This window comes from Chlorocebus sabaeus, chromosome 4 (genome assembly GCF_047675955.1).
Source record: "Chlorocebus sabaeus isolate Y175 chromosome 4, mChlSab1.0.hap1, whole genome shotgun sequence".
In the NCBI taxonomy this organism is placed as follows: Eukaryota; Metazoa; Chordata; class Mammalia; order Primates; family Cercopithecidae; genus Chlorocebus; species Chlorocebus sabaeus.
In genome coordinates this window covers 93359988-93382055 of record NC_132907.1, presented here as the reverse complement: position 1 = coordinate 93382055, position 22068 = coordinate 93359988, and the positions used below count along the sequence as shown (strand labels likewise).

The following is a 22068-nucleotide window of genomic DNA, read 5'->3' as shown; positions in this document are numbered from 1 at the left end:
CCTGCACACCCTCCCCCCACCACCTGCACACCCACTTAGTCCCCATGTGCTGCTGTAACAAAATACCTGAGACGCAGTCATTTTAAAGAACAGAAACTTATTTCTCCCTGTTCTGGACGCTGGAAGTCCAAGATTCAGGAGCCAGCAGGTCTGGTGACTGGTGAGGGGGGCGCTCAACTTCCAAGGTGGTACCTTTCTGCTGCATCCTGCAGAGGGGACAGACACCGTGTCCTCACGTGGAGGTGCTGGGAGGGCGAGAGGTCTCTGCTGACTGAGGCCTGGTCTGCAAGGCCCTTCATTCCCTCATGGCCTAACCACTCCTAACACCATCACACTGGCCATTGGGTTACCACGTCTAAATTTTAGTGGAGACAAAACCCACAGCACACCCACACCCCCCAACCCCCCATAGCACATACACCACGCACTCGTACACCCACACACCCCAGACCCGCACCCCATACACACCCACACACCCCAAACCCGCACCCCACACGCACCCACACACCCCAGACCCGCACCCCACACGCACCCTCACACCCCAGACCCGCACCCCACACGCACCCACACCCGCACCCCACACGCACCCACACACCCCACACCCGCACCCCACACGCACCCTCACACCCCACACCCGCACCCCACACGCACCCACACACCCCACACCCGCACCCCACACGCACCCACACCCCAGACCCGCACCCCACACGCACCCACACACCCCACACCCGCACCCCACACGCACCCACACCCCACACCCGCACCCCACACGCACCCACACACCCCAGACCCGCACCCCACACGCACCCACACACCCCAGACCCGCACCCCACACGCACCCACACACCCCACACCCGCACCCCACACGCACCCACACACCCCAGACCCGCACCCCACACGCACCCACACACCCCACACCCGCACCCCACACGCACCCACACACCCCACACCCGCACCCCACACGCACCCTCACACCCCACACCCGCACCCCACACGCACCCACACACCCCACACCCGCACCCCACACGCACCCACACCCCACACCCGCACCCCACACGCACCCACACACCCGCACCCCACACGCACCCTCACACCCCACACCCGCACCCCACACGCACCCACACACCCCACACCCGCACCCCACACGCACCCACACCCCACACCCGCACCCCACACGCACCCACACACCCGCACCCCACACGCACCCACACACCCGCACCCCACACGCACCCACACACCCCACACCCGCACCCCATACGCACCCACACACCCCACACCCGCACCCCATACACACCTGCACCCCGTACGCACCCACACACCCCCATACCTGCCGCCCATGCACAAGTGCACTCCCTGCCCACAGACTGAGACCTTGGATGAGACCCCTTTGCCCCTCTCTGCCTCCTGATTCAGAAGAGGAGACTGAGCTCGGGGAGGGGTCAGGCAACTAAAAGTTGACAAGTGCCCAAGATTAACAGCTGGTGGGGAAGGCTCAGCCACAGTCAGAGGACCTAGGGTAGTTCTGGAGGACGGGGCATCTGCCTCAGTATCCCCATCCGCAACAAAGCCCTGAGGGCACCACGGGGTGAGCAGATCATGGATTCTGCAGGCCCTAGAGCAGCCAAAGGGTGGGAGGGGCTGGACAGAGGTTGGAAGTGTGGCAAGCCAAGCCCAGAGGATGCCGCCTCACACACAGCAGGTCCCACCACCCTCCTGCTTCCTGGCTCAGACAAGCACGGGCTTGCAGGGCCCCGGCTGGGGATGAACAGCTGCTGGCCCTCACGCCCCACAGTCTGCAAGTGGCCCCTGTCACTGCCGGCCTCTGTTCCCAGCCGCCTCCCCCTCCCCTGCCCAGGTTCTGCCCACATCAGCTGGGGAGCAGGGTGTGGGGGGTGGGGGCAGTGGCTGTCCCCGCCTGCACTGGGAGAGCTGGAGCTGCACCCCGAGCCACTCCCCAGGCTGACACAAGCCATGTCTGTGGGGCCTCCGGAGAGCTCGTGTCCTATCAGACACAGACGTGGCAGCCTGTTCCCCTCTGGCCCTCCTCCAGCCTCGATGTGAGATGGCTGGCACAGTAGCAGTCACTGTGTGACCACAAGGGAAGGGCCCAGGGACCAGAGAGATGCTGAGCTCAGGGAAGGCCCCAGCCCCTACTCCCTTCACCATGGCTGCTCTGTGCCCTGGCATGCAGGCTTGGGGACACCCAAAGGTGATGTACCCACAAAAGAGGGTAGAGTCCCACAGGCTGCCAGCAAGAGCAGAGGCTGCCGGAATCCCGGGAGGCCACGCACGACTTCCCTGGACAGTTCCGGCCACCACCAGGGCCCTCTAAGTCCTGCAGGTTCAGCTGGCCTGGGTGGCCCTGTATCTCTGCAGCCCAAGGGGCAGTGGGAAGAGCCCTGGCCCCTCCACCCCACTGCCATCTCCTGACCTGAAGGGAGCCTCTCAGCCTGTAGGCCACCCGTAGGCCTCTTCAAGACGTCCCCTCACTGCACACTAAGACTGAAGCCACGTGGCGGCTGCTGCCCAGTGCCCCCCTCTGCTGGGACCCCATGGACCAACAACGCCGCCCACAGGGACAGCCAGTTTCAGGGGCTCAGGGAGCGAGGGGTGCAGGAACAAGGGCCACCAGGAAGCGGGGCAGGGTGGCCGCCTCCCGCAGCTCAGCACTGCCTGTGGGCTGCACCTGACCTCCACCCAGAAACTGCTTCAGAGAGGGCTAAGAGTCCGGAAGGATGGCCGCCCACGCGTCCCCACCATGAGGGCACAGCTGTGTCATCTCGATAAAGGTTACTTTGCGCTGCTCTAACACAACGCCTGAGACTGGCTCACCTGGAAGACATGAGGCTTATTTGGCTCATGGTCCTGGGGCTGGAAAGTTTAAGACGGGCCCCAGCATGTGGCGAGGGCTCCTCCACTCACAGTGGATACGGAGGGAGGTGTTCAGAGCTTGGATGGTGGGAGGAAGCCCGACTCCACAGCAACCTGCTCCCAGGAGCCACGCTGTTCCCGAGAGCCCAAGCTCTCCAAGGCCGTACCCTGAGGACCCGGCTGTGGGAAGTGTCTGTCAAGGGAATCCTGGCCTCTGGAGCCCCAGTGGAAGCGGGGTGCAGTACACAGCCCCACTGAGCTTGGGACTCCAGATGCTGCCTTTGCCAGCCTCCCTGTAGCCAGGGCAGCCTCCCAGAGTCAGGGGTGGGGAGCAGAGCCTGCAGGCAGCCATGGAACGGGCGCACGTGGCGGTATCCAGCACCAGGATGGCAGGTGCAGCTCTACGGACACCTGTGGAGTCTGCTTCCCAGCCAGCACGGAGGGTGCAGCCCAGGCTCTGACTCTCGTCTGAGCCCTGTTCACAGACTCTTCCTGTGAATCAGAGGCTGTGGCTTTCTCATGCTCTGTCCAGAGGAAATGGTTTTGCTCCTACTTCCACCAGGGCCCAGAAAGGACCTGAGAATGCTCACCCACGCCACGCAGAGCACCGGCCACCCTGCTCACCCGGCGTCAATGGCCTGCGAGGGTCAGCCCTGTGGTCCCATGGTGTGGGGGCCCAGGCACTGCATACTGCCCCCGGGGCCTCTTCAGAGTCACAAATGCCTCTGCCTGCAGGACGACTGAGCTTCCATCTGTGCCTGGCCTCTGGAAGGTGTGGCTTCTTCACTTTCAAGCTTCCATGGTCACAGAGCAGGGCACCCTGCAGGAGGTGCGCTGGGCACACAGGCGCACCCAACATCACTGTGGGTACGACAGTTGGGCCAGAGGACCACCACCAGCTGGCAGGCCACAGCACACTTGCGTGTGGGGAGCAGTCGGGTGCGCTTTGGCGCTCTGTGTCCTGTGATTGGGAGCTGTGTTTATGGCATTTTGCAAAGACTGATATGAACGGGCACCCAGTAAACACATCCAGTTAGAAAATGTTTTATGGACACGGAACGCTCCACTGTAACGGGCAGGCAGAAGCACTCCTTTCTCAGGCTCATCAAATGAACAGAAAACGGGGGACTCTCCTCACCCCAGCCTGGCCCTGCGCTCTCCACTGGCCCCTGCGAGGCCCCTACCACGGCCTGCCTGGGAAACACAAATGATGAGAGGAACACACAGGACTGATAAGAGAAGGAGGCCAGACACACCCACGCCTGTGCCTCCCAAGAGCGACCCCAGGACAGTGGGGCAGACAGAGGTGTCTACACTGGCAGAAACAAGGGCTGGAGTCACACGTGATATTTGGACACAGATTGCACACGGTTCTGCGGCCCGGCCATACGCCCTTCACGCATGACTCCACTCCCCTGGGTTCACGGGGCTGTGCACAGAGACTCTCTCGCTGACATGATACCACAGATAATTCATTACCTCCCCAGGGTTGCTTCCCGCATGCCAAAGGGGGAAGATCAAAGTCCTTGTCCGATGACAAAAACTCTACACATGCAAAATAAAACTAAAAAAATGAAACAAAAGAGCTGCAGGTGGTCCAGAGTTAGGTCTTGGTGGAGGCCGCAGGCTCTGGAGACTGAAGAAACTCATAGGGGTCGTGGGTGACATCTGGCTGCTCCCCAACACTCAGGCGAGAAGGGCTTCCTGCAATTTTCAGAACACAGGACTTAACATACAGGACAGACCCGCACCACACGTGGGGCTCCTGGAGCCCAATGTCTGCTTCATGACCCACCGCCAGGGCTCAGGGACCCCCGGGACACAGGGGCACCTCTCACTCCCTGCCAGGGAGGGCTGTGTGTGGAGACCCTAGAGCGAGGGGTCGGCCCTGACCCGGCACACAGCACGGATGCCGCTCCTGAAGGAGAGAAAGCTCCTCGGCCAGGAGTACCTCAGACACAGCCCAGATCCCAGGGCAGTTCCTCAAAGTCACACTGGGATATCGGGGGCCTCAGACTTTGACCCACAGCCCTCCAGAGCTTGCTCCATGCACTGTTTAGTTAACACCCTGATCGTAAGGTTAATGGGATCGAAATACTGGTCCTTTTCCAGATGGTTGTAGCTAAACTTCTGCAGCTGAAAAACTGTCAAGATTCACTCTGTCGACGGAGTGATTCAGTGTTTACACGTGAGAACAAACCCCCCACCCACCACCACCAAAACCCCTACAGGACACACGGCCAAGGAAGCCATGCTCTCTCTCCAGCAGAAACACTGGAACCAGGGTCCACAGAGGGCACAGGGGTGGACACAACTGGGGACAGAATCTGGCAGAAAGCCTGTAATCCAGCGTGCAGCCAGGCCAGCATCCCAGCTCCTGGTCCGGCTCTGCACCCTGAGGCTGGGACCTGAGGAGTCTGTGGAAACCGACTTCCACAACAGCACAGCTGCCTCTGCAGCCTCCAGCCTTTCCACAACGAAAATGCTGCCCACTACCTTGTCTAGATGTCACAATGACCGTGCTGGGGTCTCTGGGGATGCGGCATGGGTGGGGGCGTCTCACCCAGGTGGTGCTGGTCCCTCTCGGAGGCGTTGGACAGGGAGCTGAGGTTGGACGACGGCCGAGAGCCGCCGCGCTCTGCCTGTGCTTCATGCAGGTCCTGCAGGAGCTTGGCTGTCTCATCCAAGTTCAAATGGCTGTCGTCGGGATCCAGCTCCTTCTTCACCTTCCCTGTATAAATAGGACAAGACCCGACGTCAGCTAAGCTCAGCCGGCCCATCCACCCTAAGGGCAGGAGTGCACTGCCCATCCAGATCTGACCTCTCTGCTCAGGACAATAATTGCTCTGGAAGCTGAGTGGATGAGCTCACAGCAGAAACAGAGTCCCCACTGGGGGACTGCCCAGTGCAGCTGTGAGAAAAGGGCGACTGGCCCCCAGACTCCAGAATGGTACATCTGGCAGCTTGCACCATGTCATCTGGAAAAGCTGCAAGCACTCAACACCAGCCCGGGAAAGCAGCCACAGGGGCTGTACCCTGCAGAGCCACAAGGACAGGGCTGCCCAAGGCCGTGGGAGCCCATCCCTCGCATCAGTGTGGCCTGGATGTGAGACAAGGAATCAAAGATTATTTGGGGGCCTCAAGATGTAATGACTGCCCTGCTGGGTTTCAGATTTGCAGCCTGCAGCCCCTTTGTTTTGGCTGATTTCTCCCTCTTGGGATGGGTCTATTTACCCAATGCCTGTACCCGATTTGTATCTTGGAATTAACTAACTTGGTTTTGATTTTACAGGCTCACAGGCAGAAGGAACTTGCCTTGTGTCAGAGAAGACTTTGGACTCTGGACTTCTGAGTTAATGCTGGAATGAGTTAAGACTTTGGGGCACCCTTGGGAAGGCATGATTGTGTTTTGCAATGTCAGAAAGACAAGAGATTTGAGAAGAGTCAGGGGCAGAATGATCTAGTTTGGCTCTGTACTCCCGCCCGCATCTCACATTGAATTGTAATTCCCAATGTTAGGGGAGGGTCCTGGTGGAAGGATCATGGCGATGGATTTCCCCCTTGCTGTTCTCCGTTCTCACGATAGCGAGTGACTTCTCATGAGATCTGGTTTTTTTTTTTTTTTTTTTTTTTTTGAGACGGAGTCTCGCTCTGTCGCCCAGGCTGGAGTGCAGTGGCCAGATCTCAGCTCACTGCAAGCTCCGCCTCCTGGGTTCCCGCCATTCTCCTGCCTCAGCCTCCCTACAGGCGCCCGCCACCTCGCCCGGCTAGATTTTTGTATTTTTTAGTAGAGATGGGGTTTCACCGTGTTAGCCAGGATGGTCTTGATCTCCTGACCTTGTGATCCGCCTGTCTCGGCCTCCCAAAGTGCTGGGATTACAGGCTTGAGCCACCACGCCCGGCCGAGATCTGGTTGTTTAAAGCACTTCCCCTTTTGCGCTCTCTCCTGCTCTGCCATGTGAAGACACGCATTCTTCTCCTCCATCTTCCGCCATGATTGTAAGTTTTCTTACACCCACGCTCTTGTCCCTCTGCTGCTGTTGGCGCCCATCCCCTATAATAAATCATGGCCATAAGTGCCTGAACAGAGCCAGTGGCTGGGAGCCAGGCCTCCCAGCCAGCCTGAGGAACTGTGAGTCAATTAAACCTCTTTTCTTCACCAATGACCAGTCTCAGGTGGTTCTTTACAACAGTGTGAGGACAGACTAACACACCACAGCACTTCAGCACCAAGCTGCTGAAAAGTAGTAATAAGGTCAAAATCTTAAAAGTGCTGAGAAAAATAGCCGCTGTGCAGAAAAGTGCTGTCACAGCAGCCTGGGGCCAGGGTCCCCTGGAAGGCGAGGCCAGTCACGGCTGGCGTCTGGGGTCCCCCCTGTGCTAGGGGTTGTTCACAGCTCCAATGACAGGAACAGAGCAGTTTATGCTAAAGCTCACCTTCCCTCCGGGTCTGGATTTTGGTACCTGCCTGGCAAGGGGGTGCCCTGTGACCAGACCCCAGTGACCCTGGGCACCAAGCCTCTGATGAGTTTCCCTGGTAGGCATTTCACATGTGTTCTCACAGCTCACTCCTGGGAATTAAGCACATCCCATGTGTCTCTGCTGGGAGTGGATCTTGGCCTCACGCTGGATTCCCTCAGACGTCACCCACGCTCTTGTCCCTCTGCTGCTGTTGGCGCCCATCCCCTATAATAAATCATGGCCATAAGTGCCTGAACAGAGCCAGTGGAGACAGGTGGAATGTCCCCACGGGAACCCACGGATCCAGGCTCAACAAATGCTGCTGGAGGTCAGAACAGCTGGGAGGCGCTGCACAGGCAGCCTCCCAGGTGAGGGCTCAGTCTCCAGGACTGCCCCACCGGCTGATGCCAACTGAAAGCCCCAGGCTGTGGTCTGTGCTTCCGACTAACCAGCTACCAAATGGCGCTGCCACAAGTCCTTACTTGAGTTCTATGAATTTGCTAGAGTGACTCACAGAAGTCAGCGAAACATCTGTAAACGAAAAATAAAATGCTAAGCCCCACGGACTGAACGGACTCCACTCTAGGCTACAGGCACTCCAAAGTCAACCCGGAACATGAGTTCCGGCCATGCTGTGAAGCAGGATTGGACCTGCCTCATTATCCCCCTTTTGGAATTCAGGCACAGCTGACCAGCATTAACATTAAAACAGAAATCTTAAGGCTGACAAAGCAGACTCTGTGGTAATAAGACACCACATTCCGATCCAACTCCAGTACAGCATCACGTGATGGATGGCAGGCCCTGAAAGAAACTGAGTACTGTAACTCAAAATGTATGTGTTTGACATAGTTTGAAATGGCCCTGCAAAGCTGTCTCTTATGGGGAAAATCGACATTCTGTAGAGAATCTCCTTCCCCTTCCAAGTCTCCTCCTGACCCAGGAGAGATTGAACTAAGAATCTGGTACCTTTCAGGGCCTGATAAGCGACGTTTGCCATCTACTCTATTTCTTTTTGAAGCCTGCTACCTGAAGGCTTCATCTATGTGACAAGAACCTTGGCTTCTACAAACCCTTATCTTAAGCACGCACATTTCTTTCTGACTTCAGCTCTTCAGAGCTTAACCCTTTCAGCCAAATGCCAATCAGGAAATCTCTGAATCCACCGACGACCCGAAGTTCCTCACTTCAAGTTGTCCCGCCTTTCCAAAACGAACCAATGTAACACCTGACATGTACTGACCGATGTCCTCTGTCTCCCTAAAACACATCAAAATAAGCTGCAGCCCAGCCCTCCTGGGCAAATGTTCTTGAGACTTCCTGGGACCATGTCACAGCCACGGTCTTCATATTTCACTCAGAAATAATCTCTCTAAATACTCTGCAGAATTCGACTCTTCTGTTGAAACACTCGGCTTACATTTACCCATTTATTATGTGGGGTGGCACCCAGGATACGGATCAGCCCCAGGTGGGAGCAATGCAAAGGGGGACCCGTGAGAAGGGGCTGCCTTCTTCCCAGGGCCTCCAGGTGTCCGGCACTGAGGAGCAATGCAAAGGGGGACCCATGGGAAGGGGCTGCCTTCTTCCCAGGGACTCCAGGCGTCCGGCACTGAGGAGCAATGCAAAGGGGGACCCATGGGAAGGGGCTGCCTTCTTCCCAGAGCCTCCAGGCATCCGGCACTGAGGAGGCTCCCAAGGGAACCCCAGCTTTTGGGATTTCACGGAGGCGGTAGGCAACACTGATGAAATCCACAGCCACTGGGGATCGGCCAGACCCTATCCTGAGGTTACCCAGGGGCTGCAACACTACTCATTAGCTTAAAAAAGACACTTAACACTCAGGAGATTCCAAAGGTTTTAGGAGCTATGGGCCAAAAACCTGGGACAACCACCAAATACTGTAACAAAACATTTTCCTTGCATCCTGTCTAGTCAGGAAGGGAGAAGAGGTGGAGGCCAAGTGTTTTCTTCCTCTCTCACACTTTCACCAGGTCCCGTGGGAAAGCCCCTGCTACAACTCACCCAGAGAGCTGAGCATGGAGATATCCACAGAGACGTCGGGATACGACTTCATCGACATGAAATCCAGAACAGAGCCACTGCTGTCTCCTAGGGCGTCCCCAACCTGTGGGGACAGACACGCATCAGGTGCAAATGAAACATCAAACGAAAAACGAAATGTTAGTTAATACTCGCTACTGAAATCACCCTATTTGCTAAATGTGAATCCACTCCTCAGTAAGTGACAAGAACCACCCTGTTCACTGCAGCTGCTGTTCAAGGGACTGTCAGGATTGAGCTCATGACGCAAATCCACATCAAAGGAAAACCTACTCAGACCAACAATGCGAACTAATAATCCTTTACTAACTTTTTGGGGCTCAAGAAATTGGGGAGGGACATTATGCAACAGGAAGACACACGGAATTTAAGGCACTATTTTTCAGGCGCTTCACAGAGCACACCACGTTCCCTTTCCTTTCCCAGCAAGGCGGGTCCTCAGGGCCAGACTACAGCCACGCTAACACACACTCTCTCATCGGCTCCCGGCAGCCCGGCCTCTGCCCTCGGTCAGATGCTAAGGGGTCTCTCCAGGTTTCCAGGGACCTCAGACCAAAGCCCATGCCTGCTGACTCCCAGAGACATACGCCTGCCAATTGGCAGGCACAGCAGTCTGGGCTCACAGCACTACCCTGCTAACACTGGCCCCAGAGCCCACTGTGCTTGGGACAACACCTGCTACTCACCAAGCAGGTCCCGGGCAGGCCCATCCTGCCCACCCCTTGCAAGGGTGTCCCATGAGGACAGCACCCAGCGGGGCCAACCGCTCTGAAACCACCATTTCTGAATTTGGAAGAACGTACTGCGCTTCACACCACTCACCTCAAGTCATGAAAAGAGCAGGAGAAACACCTGGTCTCACTGATCAGAAACGGACTCCGTTTCTAAAGGCCATCATACCACAGTCCTTCCCACCTCAAAGGCTGGACACAACTTTCCCTACAGGAGTCCTAACATTAGGCTCGCCCTTCCACGTTCAAAAACTCACCTTGGCTTCATCTGGAGGTTTCATGGGAACGTTTCTTCTCTGCAAAGCAAATGAGGAGAGAAACTAGTTTTTCCAGAGCGACTGTATAGAAACGGACAATTCACTGACATTACACACACGTAAAAACGGTTGGCGCACTTCTGCCAATTCTGCTCCCCAGTCACGCCATCGTCATGGATTCAGGCTGGGGGTCCTGCAAGGCTTCTTCATCACCAGCCACTGACCCAACCACGGCCAGCCCACTCCTCAGCGCCAGGACCGTGTGCCAGGGAGAGCACTTCACGGGGTGAGATGGAGAGGACAGAGAGAGAGGACGCCGACGCTGTTTCAGCAGCCTCAGGTGGCTTGAAACAAAAGAAAAAAGATGTGCCTAGATCCTGTGGGCAGCTTAGGGTAAAAGGGGCCTGGTGGGCTCCACCTGGAACGTGGCCAGGTGCCTGAGACCAGCTCGAGTCCTGCAGCGGTGGATTTACCCACGAGCCTCCTGGCCCTCCTTGCTTGGCGCCCTGCAAATACACGTCTCCTTTCTACCACAACAAAACCTCGGCATGGGTGCCTGGGATTCCTGCACCAGGCATGCGGACCCCAGTTCACCTGTAACAAGCACAGATGAAACCGTGCGGTCAAGGCACTGACCACTCCTCGGGAGCCACGAGCCAAACGTTCTCAGAGCCTGCGCGGGACAGAGACTCATCCGAACTCCACCCACAGCAGAGACTACGCTGAAAAGTCAGGGCCCAAGAGCTCCCCAAAGGGCCATCCTGAGCATTAAGCCCACATGAACCCTAGAATAAGGCTGCCCTGGACCTACCCCAGACAAGCCCAGCATGATCAGGACACCCACAAGTAACAACTGCCAAAATGATCCTCAATATTCTCTGGAAGAGAGCAAGAACCCAGATCAGCCTTGCCCAGCAGACATAACGCGAGCACACACCTCATTCTCAATGCTTTCTTTACCTTTTTTTTTGAGACAAGGTCTTGCTCTATTGCCTGGAGTGCAGAGGTGCCTCCACCTCCCGGCCTCAAGTGATCCTCCCACCTCAGCCTCCTGAGGAGCTGATCACAGGTGCACGCCACTGTACCCAGCTCTTAAAATTCTAGCTGCCACATTAAAATTACTCTTAACATTCAATTAACTAATGCATTTTGCTTAGACAAATTTATTGAAAATGTGTTTATTACAACATGTAGGCCCTAAGAAATCGTTACTCATATTTGTACTTTTTTTTGTATTAGTTTTTTAAGATCTAATTTGTAGCTCACACATCACATCTAAATTCAGACTGGCCACATTCCAATTTCCCATCGGCATGGGAACAGTGCTTTTTTATCAGACAGCGAGGGTCTGGACTGTCCACCAGGCGCGCGCACAAACGCCCACGGCTCCAGGTGCAACAAAGTGGCAAACAGAAACAGAACTGGAAACGGCAGAGGTGACAGAGTCAGTGACTGAGGACTTCAAAAGCATCTGCAATTAATATGATGAACATTGCTCAAGGATGTAAGGGAAAACATACACATAACACGAGAGAAGATTAGATACACAAAAGCAGCAAACAGAGCCCCAGCGGTGAGCAGCGAGGGGCAGCATCATCACTGAAAACTGAGCTGGGATAACAGGTTCAGGTGTGGCAAGAGAACACATTAGTGAACTTAGCCCACAGCATCAGAAACTAATCTGCACCTGCCTGGTGCAGCAGCAGTGTCCATGCCATGTGAGATAACACGAGCTGTCCTCAGCGTGCCACAGTCCAGCAGGAGGAGGAAGAGGCAGTGGTGGAAAATGACATTTGAGTAATGGCTAAAAATCCTCCAAATATGATGAAAACTACAGACAGATCCAAGAAACAACAAATGCTAAGGAGAACACAAAGAACCTGGAAAATATAATGCTGAAAATCACTGATAAACAAAGATAAAGGTTTAAAAGCTCCTAGAGCACCGGTCAGCGCCCCGTCCTGCTGAGGGCCCAGGAGTGAGCAGCCGAGGCTCTGCGAGGCGCACGCTGCCTGCAGCATCTTCTTCCTTTTCTTTCCTTTAAACAGCCTTTTAAAGATGTAAAAGATATTCTTGGTTTGTGGCCTGTACAAAAGCAGACTGCAGGTCAGATCTGGCCTATGGGCTGCAGTTTGCCAAAAAGACACATCACATGTGGAAAACAAAGATGAGAATGACTTCAGATGCTTTTTTATAGCAAAGATGCAAGTCAAATGTATTTTACAGTAGACGGGAAAAAAGATCATCTAAAATTCCATACCCAGGGAACATGAAGGTGAAATAAAGACTCTCAGACAAGCCAATGCTGAGGGTTCACTGTCAGTAAGCCTGAACTACATGAAGTATTCTTTTAAATTCTTCAAGATAAAGGAAAGTGACAGAGATGTGAGATGAAGATGGGAATAGAGAGTTACGAAGTGCGCTGGGAGTGGTGAGCACACAGTCACAGTCTCTGGGGCACGCCCGCCCATGCAGAGCAGCACACAGATGCTGACAAGGAGCTAGTCTCTGAAGGACGGACGCCCGCCCGTGCAGAGCAGCGCGCAGATCCTGATGAGGAGCCGGCAGCAGAGTCCCTGCGACAGCTCCTCATCCCTGAGAGCCTGGTCAGACCGCAAGCTCTTCCCACCAGCAGCACCCCAAGGGCACCTGCCCCTTCCCAGTGTGAGTGCAGCCCACCTGCTTCAGCTGGAAGAGCGTCCTGGAGTGGTCTCCACCTGTGATCTGGTCCAGGAGGTCATCCACCACTTTCTTGCTGTAGCTCCCAGCATCCTTCACAAACTCCTGCAGGCTAGAGGGGCCGCGGGAGAAGCATGCTGAACGGCAGGCTGTGTGCTCCACGCCAAGCCCTCGCTGCCTGGCCCTCGTGGCGGCCCTGATCACAGAAGCCTGCCGTGCCAGCGCAGCTCCTCAGTCCCTTGTGACCCTCCCAGAGTGGGTATTTTTGGGGGAGTGGCTGATAGTTCTCATTAGATTTTCAAAGTGGTCCATGACCCAAAAAAGTTAAAAAGATCTCTGGGGGGGAGGGGGAGAACAGCATGAATACACACACACACAGCCTAGAAACACGCGTGCTGTGCTATCATTTGTAAAAGCACACTCCTATCTTTCCACTAGTTATGCGTTTAAATACACAAGTGGGTGTGGACAGAAGCACGGTGGCGGGCAGCGTCTGCCGGGGAGGAAGGGGCGCGTGGGGCAGGGGTGGGCCGAGACTTCCAAGGCTCTACTTTTAGTATCATCCTGACTCTTGGCCATATAAATGAAACAGCTTAAAAAGTAAAATATAACACAATTTAAAAAGCAGGCCAGGAACAAAAATGCGTAGTCTTAGAATCAAAGCAACAAGCAAGGGCCTCAGAAGGGCTCCCCAGACTCCAAAGACCTTCGCAGAGAGGAACAGGGACAGCTGCCAGTCAGAAGCTGAACCACGGTCAGAGGAGGCAACAAGGAGACTCCACGTCTTTGTTAAAACACCCATAGCCCAGGTCAGGCCAAGCTCAGCACTCGCAGTGTGCTCGGGAGAAGTGCTTGGGGGCAGAGGATCTGGGTGTCTATGCACCGAGGCTGGCGAGGGACCACGCAGCCCCACACCAGGCCCTGGAAGATGTGCTTCTGAGTGTTGTCCCTGCAGCCGCGAGGCAGGGGGGTTGGAATGATGTTTTTTCACAGAACATGGAACCTGACACGTTCTAGGAGTGCACAGCCGGGGAAGGCAGGGGGAGCGCACAGCCGGGGAAGGCAGGGGGAGCGCACAGCCCGCTGATGACACACCACATGGACAACAGGTGACTGATGTCCTGAAAGAGCCAGGATCCGCGGACGGGGAGCCAACTGCGGACAGGATGGCACCAGGGGAGCTGCGGCCTTGGCCCAGGCTGGGCAGAGGCCCCACAGCAGGGGTGAGGTGAGGGCTGGCAGAAGGGCAGGGGGGGCGACCAACTCTTTAATTTCTGAGTTATGACGCCATCGTCTCCTACTAGAATTTCCTCTTCATTTTCCACGTTTACTTCCTTTTTTGACACAAATATCGGGGTCAAGTTTTCACTTATTTTATGAAGCACTAACTGGATTATATATTTTTCAAATATATTCTGCATTCTTGTTGGAATAAAATGAAGACCTGATGTCAAGATTCCATTTCTTAGAGGCTAGCAAAATTAAGTTGCTTTCCCTATAACAAACTGCCAAAATTTTACAAGAGTGACCCACATTTATTTTGCCACAGAAAACAAAAAATACACATGACAACATTCTATGGAAAAGCAGCTACTACATTTGTGATTTTTGTATTATACTTTAGTCTGCCACAGCCTGAACTAGGTCTCCCGCTCAAAGTTTGTAAGTTGAAATCCTGACCCCAGTGCCTCCAAATATGACTATACTTGAGGCTGCGGCCTTTATGGCCTTCAGAGGTAACTGCAGTGACATGAGGCCATTAGGGTGGCCCTGATCCAATATGACCAGGGTCCTTGCACAATGGTTGGGGACTCCAGGAGAGCTGAGGACACAGGACGGCTCTGGGAAGGCACAGGGAGAAGATGGCACCTGCAGGCCCAGGAGAAAGGGTGCAGGAGGAACCAGCCCTGCCCACACCTTCATGGAAGACAGCAGCCACCAGGACTACGACCCCAGTCTGTGGCGCTTTGTCACTACAGCCTGAGCTGGCACAGCCACTTAAGAAACACAATTCAATACCATCCAGTGCGCTGAACACACCCCCAACCCCTTCACAAGCTACATCCTGATCACTGCCTTCTTGCAATTCTGAGTTACCCAAATTTCAGGACTGGCCTGTGGCAGACCTGGATGGGTGACGGAAAGCAACAGGAAGACCTGAGCTGCCATCTGGATGGCTGTGGGATGGCTCTCCCCCCGCCCGCACACATGTGGGGCTCTGGGTCCCACACCAGGATGCAGCTCAAGCCGCACAGCAGCCAAGGGCTCCCCAGGGCCAACACTTGCCTCAGCGCACACTGCACGCCTGTCTCATCTCCGTAGGCTGAATACAGCAGCTCCATCTCGTCCGACTTCAAGTCACCAAATACCGAATTATTCTGCATCGAAAGCGCAGTAGTGGCACTGGAGAGAAAGGTGACTGGGAGGAAGAGGAGAAAGACAGCATCACTGGGCTCACTGGAAGGACTCGGTGTGCAGGCCCCATCCCACTTCTGCAGGGGCTGAGGGACCGCCTGGCTGGCAGTCAGCACCCCAGTCTCGCCTCACTTGCTCTCCACAAAATTCTCGCTCCTGAGTGTAAGTTTTCCATGTCTTAGTAACCAGCAGGGGTGTAATTCACCCTTGTTTTACTTCTGCAGGCCAAAGACCGCAGGGAAATGAGCTCTCTGCAAAGAGGTGAGTTCCACAAGTAAAAGAGCTGCGTGGAGACGTGGGCAGAGGGCACCATCCGTCAGTGTGGAGGATCCCAACCAACACACACCGCAGGGAGCACGCCTGCCCAGGGCCAGCTCTCTCTGCAGGGCACACGTGCCAGGTGTGCTGTGCGGAGTCCCATAGGGCGTGAAGCAGCACCCCTGGCGTCTCCCCACCAGATGCCAGCAGCACGCCCTACCCCACCGGGACCATCAACACGTCTCCGGACACTGCCAAATGTCCCCAGGGACAAAAGTGCTGCGGTTGACAACTGTGTTAGAGGATGAGAACAAGGAGTGTGTCAAACACAACGAAAAAAGTATCAACAACCGTAAGAGCCCCAAAAGGAAGCGGGGAGCAGGGGCTGATGAACACAAGTGGTCAAGGCGAGAGGATCCTTCCCTGTGGAGGGACCGGGTCCTTTAACAGGAGACCCAGACCAGGCAGAATTCCAGCACCTGGAGCTGGAGGAAAGAACATTCCAGAAAGAAGGAAGCTCTTGGGCCAAGGCCATAGTTTGAGGGAGCTGTCCCATTAGCAGATGGTGTGAGTGGCTGAAGGAGAAAGGGCCGGCAGGAACAGTGTCCACGCAGCTGTCTGCACAGAAGGGACCCAGCAGAGGCGGAGAAGTGGAGGGTGGGGCCGTACGGGAGGTCCCAGCAGCAGCGCAGCCAGGAGACAGCCGTGCAGAAGGAGAACAGAACACACAGGCCAGACCCGAGGCCTAGGGGCCACACATTCTGATTCCGGAAAGGATGTTCAGTAAACGCGACAGGGACAGAAACACAAGGACGGCACAGCACTGACCAACGTGAAGTCCAGTGATGCAACCAAGGTGCCCGCTGTGTGTGTCCCCAGCAAACCATCCAACACAAGTTTTGTTCCTGTCACTGTAACTGATCTCAATCCTACCCATGTGAAAATAGGAATCCAGGCAAGTGAGGAAACCCTGAAGCAGGAATCAGCAGTATTTGCCATCACTCCCCTAAACCCCTGCTCCAGCCGGCTCCTGGGACAGGACTATGGATTTACCTTTGTTTCTTCTCTCATCTTTGAAGCCCAGCGTGGTGAAGCCTGGGAGCAGCTTACTGGAGAGCGAGCTCAAGTCCACCGGGTGGGTCTCCTCCTCTGCAACACGGACATGGCGGGCCGTGAGCGGCAGGCGTGACCCCAACGCGGTGCCCCGTGCAGTGCCACGAGCCCGTTCTTCCACATCACAGTGGATGTGATTGGTGGGAGTGGAGGGATTTTAGAATGATCACCTGAAAATGAATTTGCAAAAGCCAACTACCATTCTCAAAACTAACTGCATTTCAATTTCATTTCTTTATCACCCCAAAGTCGACACAATAAAAAATATCGCATCTTAGGCCACCACACCAGCAATACTTTGAGAACATCTTCAAATAGATCACTCAACAACTCCAAGAAGAAATCTTGTCCTATGTGCTCTAACAGCGAAATGGTGGCGTGTGCAACCGGAGCGCATGAATCTGACAGCACGTCTGCCACGCTCAAGTCACCATCCACACACCACTCGTGGCATCAGAGCAGGAGTTCCTCAGTTTCCAACTGGTACCTCGGTCTCAACACTGTCTTAAGCTAAATATGGATCAACAGTCTATCCTCTTTATGAAAATAGATCAGCCAGTTTATATTCTTCACACACTGGCATGTTGGAGCTGGGTGAAAGACCACCAGCAGGCATGCGGGTGAGAGTGAGGGAAGCGGAAAATCTAAAGGCAACCCTTGCCGGGCTGCGTGTTCCTCATGTGAGCCTGTGTGTGGTTTCAAACTCAAGTGCGTCACACTTTTATTCAAAGGACAAGCCTCCTCATTACTTCCAGGCCAAGAAAGCACCCCTGACGGGCTGGACAGGCCTAGGGCGCGCCATCCTTCAACACTGTCCTGGACATAATCATCCAACAGCTCTTTGTTTCCTAAGACTGCTTTCCAGATTCAAGCAGCAAGGTGGGCCGGCACCCTGGTCTTTGCTGAAGACAAAGCTCGGGGTGTGAACCCTTCCTGATGCTAGTGAGGTTCGGCCTTAAGGGCCTCTCACCAGCTTTTCAGGAACGAGGTTCGAGTCCCCCTGCTCCCAAGGAGCCCTGACCGAGGTCTGACCAGCACCCCAGCCCTGCGAGACGGCCGTCCACGCCTCCACTCAGAGAACGTGTCACGTCGGGGTGTGCACAGGGACGGGAAGCTGGGCAGCTTCTCATGCTGCCCCCTGGCCAATGGCTCAGCTTTTCATCACAGAACATGAATAGAGGCCCGAAAAACAGTGTACAGACAGCAGAAAGCCAGCCCCGAGCGGGCACCCACCATCAGCGTCCGGCTCAGCCGTGTTGACCACGCTGTAGAGCAGGCTCCCGTCCCCGTTCCTCTTCAGATAGCCCATCTGGAAGGAAGCACGGCCTGAGCATCTGTCCCTCAGGAGGGGCAGCGCAGCTCACATGAAACGAAGGCCAGCAAGCAGGGCTTAATGGGGGTAAAACCAAGTGTGTCCAAGAACAAACACCAGAGGGCCCCTCATGGTATTCCCTGGAATTTGACTCACCGGCAACAGCAGAGTACACACAGGCATGAGGAGAACTCTTAGGCTCCCCATGGCCCTGCTAAAGGGGGAACAGCTGAAACGAAAACCTTCACCCACAAGCATTTAAAATTGCTCAGGAGCCTTGACAAATGGAATGGTCGGCAGGTCAGCATGGCACTGCCCTGACGGCAGGCAGCTCCGGCTCTCAAGCATGTGCGGTACTGGTTTTCATTTAAAAACCCGCCACCCCCACCCCAGTTCTGTGTACAGGCCATCAGGAGGATCCAGGCAGAGGAGGCACTGGTGTGTGCAGATGTGGGGGTCCAGGGGGAAGATAGCTGTCACGCAGGGCTCCAGTGCAAGGGTCATGTCCATGCTGTGGGCAGGGCAGCCACCTGGCCTGAAAGGAGCCAGAGGTTTGTGTGGGGGCAGCTTCCCACCGCCGATCCAGGCAAAGTATCAGAGCCCACAGGGTGGCCAGGGCCCTGGGGGAGAGGTGGAAGATCAGGTATAATGGGACACGGATTTGATACACAGATGAGGGAGTCAGGTCCTCACGGTGCAGATACAAAACTGAAAGGGAAGAAGTGGGGTGGACCCACAGTGCAGGATGGAATTGGAAGTGTCACTGTAAAAAGTTTTCAACACATGTAAACACAGGTGCCAACAGAATCTGTCTGCACAGTGTTCACATATGTGGTGCAGACACGTGCACAGGCATTTCCCAGCTCTATCTGCAGAGAGGGCTTCACCCAGCACCCAGGTCTTGGCTTCTAAACAAGGCTCTCTAGTAAAGAAACCAGGGCTCCTTGGAGAATGTAGCAATTCCAGGGCTGAAGCAGAGTGCAGAACAAGGCTGTCCAAAAGAACTACAGTGCAAGCCACGCAGACCACAATCTCCAACAGGCAAGCCATGCAAACAATTTCCCAACATGAGCCACACAAACCATAACTTCCCAACACAAGCCACGCAGGCCACAGCAACTTTTCAACACGCGTGCCACATAAACCACAACCTCCCGACACACAAGCCACGCAGACTGCAACCTCCCGACACACGAGCCACGCATACCACAACCTCCCGACACACAAGCCACGCAGACCACAACCTCCCGACACGCAAGCCACGCAGACCACAACCTCCCGACACACAAACCACACATACCACAACCTCCCGACACGCAAGCCACGCATACTACAACCTCCTGACACACAAACCACACATACCACAACCTCCTGACACACAAGCCACGCAGACCACAACCTCCCGACACGCAAGCCACGCATACTACAACCTCCTGACACACAAACCACACATACCACAACCTCCTGACACACAAGCCACGCAGACCACAACCTCCCGACACGCAAGCCACGCATACTACAACCTCCTGACACACAAACCACACATACCACAACCTCCTGACACACAAGCCACGCAGACCACAACCTCCCGACACGCAAGCCACGCATACAACCTCCTGACACACAAACCACACATACCACAACCTCCTGACACACAAGCCACGCAGACCACAACCTCCCGACACACAAACCACACATACCACAACCTCCCGACACGCAAGCCACGCAGACTGCAACCTCCCGACACACGAGCCACGCAGCCCACAACCTCCCGACACGCAAGCCACGCATACTACAACCTCCTGACACACAAACCACACATACCACAACCTCCTGACACACAAGCCACGCAGACCACAACCTCCCGACACGCAAGCCACGCATACTACAACCTCCTGACACACAAACCACACATACCACAACCTCCTGACACACAAGCCACGCAGACCACAACCTCCCGACACGCAAGCCACGCATACTACAACCTCCTGACACACAAACCACACATACCACAACCTCCTGACACACAAGCCACGCAGACCACAACCTCCCGACACACGAGCCACGCAGACCACAACCTCCCAGCACACGAGCCACGCAGACCACAACCTCCCGACACGTGAGCCACGCAGACCACAACCTCCCAGCAAACAAGCCACGCAGACCACTGCAACTTCCCACCAGGCACAGGCAAACAGAAGCAGACGCCTCTGAAATGCCCCCACTTCAGCATTCTTTACATCCCACCCCATGTGCATTTTGAAGACTCACTATGAAAAAAAATCATAGTTCAAGTTAACGTTTTTTACGGACTACATGTTGAAACAAAACGTTGGATATAGAGGTGAAATAAAACCTGCTGGGATGAATGTCACCTGCATTGTTCTACTTCTCTTATCAGGGCTAGTAGGAAGCCTGAGACTGCAGACAGCCTGTGCTGTTTCCATTGGAGACACTGGGTCTAGAACGTCTCCTGCCAGAAAGGAGAGCGCAGTCAGCTGAGTGGGCTCCACCACCACACAGACCATTTGTGGCAGGAGCCACGGGAACAGGGTCGGTGGCCTATCATGGACCATCTGTGGATCCAACACCAGTCCCCGCTGGAATAACAAGGGCGGTGCCGCACGTCAACACCCAGTGACAGAGACACAGAAGTCAGCATTCACTCCAAGAGAAAGGATGAGCCTGCAGCAGGGCCTCCATCAAGGAAATGAGGTCAGTGACCACGAGGCCTCCATGATGCGTGAAACACCAGTGGCGGCCCTGCCAGAGGCACCCGGACCCCGACTGAAGAGACCAGCCTTGTGTGTGTCTGACCCAGACCTCCTGTCGGGGCCCCACGCTGACCTCTGGATCCTGGTGGCTGTGCTGGATCACACAGCACCAACCCAGAGGGCGAGGCACACGGAGAGTCGGGGGCCACGCAGCACCCTCTCTCAGTGGCCAGAGAGCACTACCTTGCCGCCTGGGAGGAACCGGTTGATCCTGTCCCGAGCCTCGTCAGCCGCGTGCTCCACCAGCGCCAGCACGTGCTCCTCTGCGGTACTATCCGTCAAGCTGCAGGCGTTCCCTTCAGGCTCAAACATGCAGCTGTGAGGTGGGGACAACCAAGTCACCTGGATGCAGCGTCCCCACTGCGCACCTGCGCCCCACGCATCAGCACCTAACCCAGCCTCTACGACCCTGCCCTCAGACACAGAGCCGGCAGAGCACACCTATCTCCTTTCAGGTCTCAAAGCATCCCTTTCACCCTAACCAAGTAACAAAATAAGACACTTGTATTAAAATACAGAGTAAGTGTAAGCCAACTAGACACACTCCCTGTTTTCCAATGCGGTGAAAACTCAGTTAAAGTGCAGTCACTTTAACAACAAAAGCAACAAAATAACTGATGCACGCACTGGTTAGTCCTTAAAGCCCGCATCAGAAAAGCTACCGGAAAAGCGCCCGTGACTACGCAGGGCTCACAGCAAGGCCTGCAGGATAGGCGGGGCCGCTCGCCTGAGGTCTGATGCTGCTGGGCTGGGTGGACAGCAGCCCCCTCTGCTGTGGCCGCTGGGTGGCAAGAAGAACACACAAGGACGTCAGCAAGTGGCCCCAGGTTCCACCTGAAGCAGTTCTCAAACAGCTGAGGGGCACAGGCTGCAGCACCCAAGGAGTGTGGAAGGTTCTAGAAGCAAGCGAGGAGGCTCCTTTCCACCCTGGGCACTTGCCTGGGTGTGGGTCTGAATGGCCTAGGGACAGGTATAGACCGAGGGCAAGCCCTGCCCATGACAGCAGCCCTGGCCCTGCCTGACCTACAGCGCCAACCTGGCAACCCAACACAGGAGGCAGAGCCCCGTGAGCTCCACGGGAGGGCTCCACTTAGGCAGCTGCGTGAGCCCATGGCCGATGCACACTCTGCGAC

At 55.4% G+C, this 22068-nt stretch overlaps 2 protein-coding genes across 22 annotated transcripts in view; both read right to left on the bottom strand.

Annotated features, from left to right (window-relative positions):
• The window catches only part of ZDHHC11 (zDHHC palmitoyltransferase 11), a 79586-nt gene extending 79238 nt beyond the window's left edge, over nucleotides 1–348 (bottom strand). For all 18 annotated transcript variants that reach the window (XM_073014865.1, XM_073014867.1, XM_073014869.1 and 15 more), the window contains exon 1: nucleotides 67–348. The gene's annotated coding sequence lies outside the window, so the exon portion shown is untranslated. The remainder of the gene's footprint in view (nucleotides 1–66) is intronic.
• Nucleotides 349–3899: 3551 nt separating this feature from the next.
• The window catches only part of BRD9 (bromodomain containing 9), a 26044-nt gene continuing 7875 nt past the window's right edge, over nucleotides 3900–22068 (bottom strand). For 3 of the 4 annotated variants that reach the window (XM_007961093.3, XM_007961094.3, XM_007961095.3), the window contains exons 8-16: nucleotides 21119–21251; nucleotides 18083–18158; nucleotides 16790–16885; nucleotides 15350–15482; nucleotides 13064–13175; nucleotides 10385–10423; nucleotides 9358–9460; nucleotides 5435–5602; nucleotides 3900–4575 (exon numbers count right to left, since the gene is read on the bottom strand). In XM_007961093.3, coding sequence (XP_007959284.1) covers nucleotides 4475–4575; nucleotides 5435–5602; nucleotides 9358–9460; nucleotides 10385–10423; nucleotides 13064–13175; nucleotides 15350–15482; nucleotides 16790–16885; nucleotides 18083–18158; nucleotides 21119–21251 — 961 coding nt within the window. In that variant the 3' untranslated portion in view covers nucleotides 3900–4474. Of the gene's footprint in view, nucleotides 4576–5434; nucleotides 5603–9357; nucleotides 9461–10384; nucleotides 10424–13063; nucleotides 13176–15349; nucleotides 15483–16789; nucleotides 16886–18082; nucleotides 18159–18691; nucleotides 18782–21118; nucleotides 21252–22068 lie in introns of all 4 variants that reach the window. The other variant, XM_037985265.2, reaches the window with a different exon arrangement.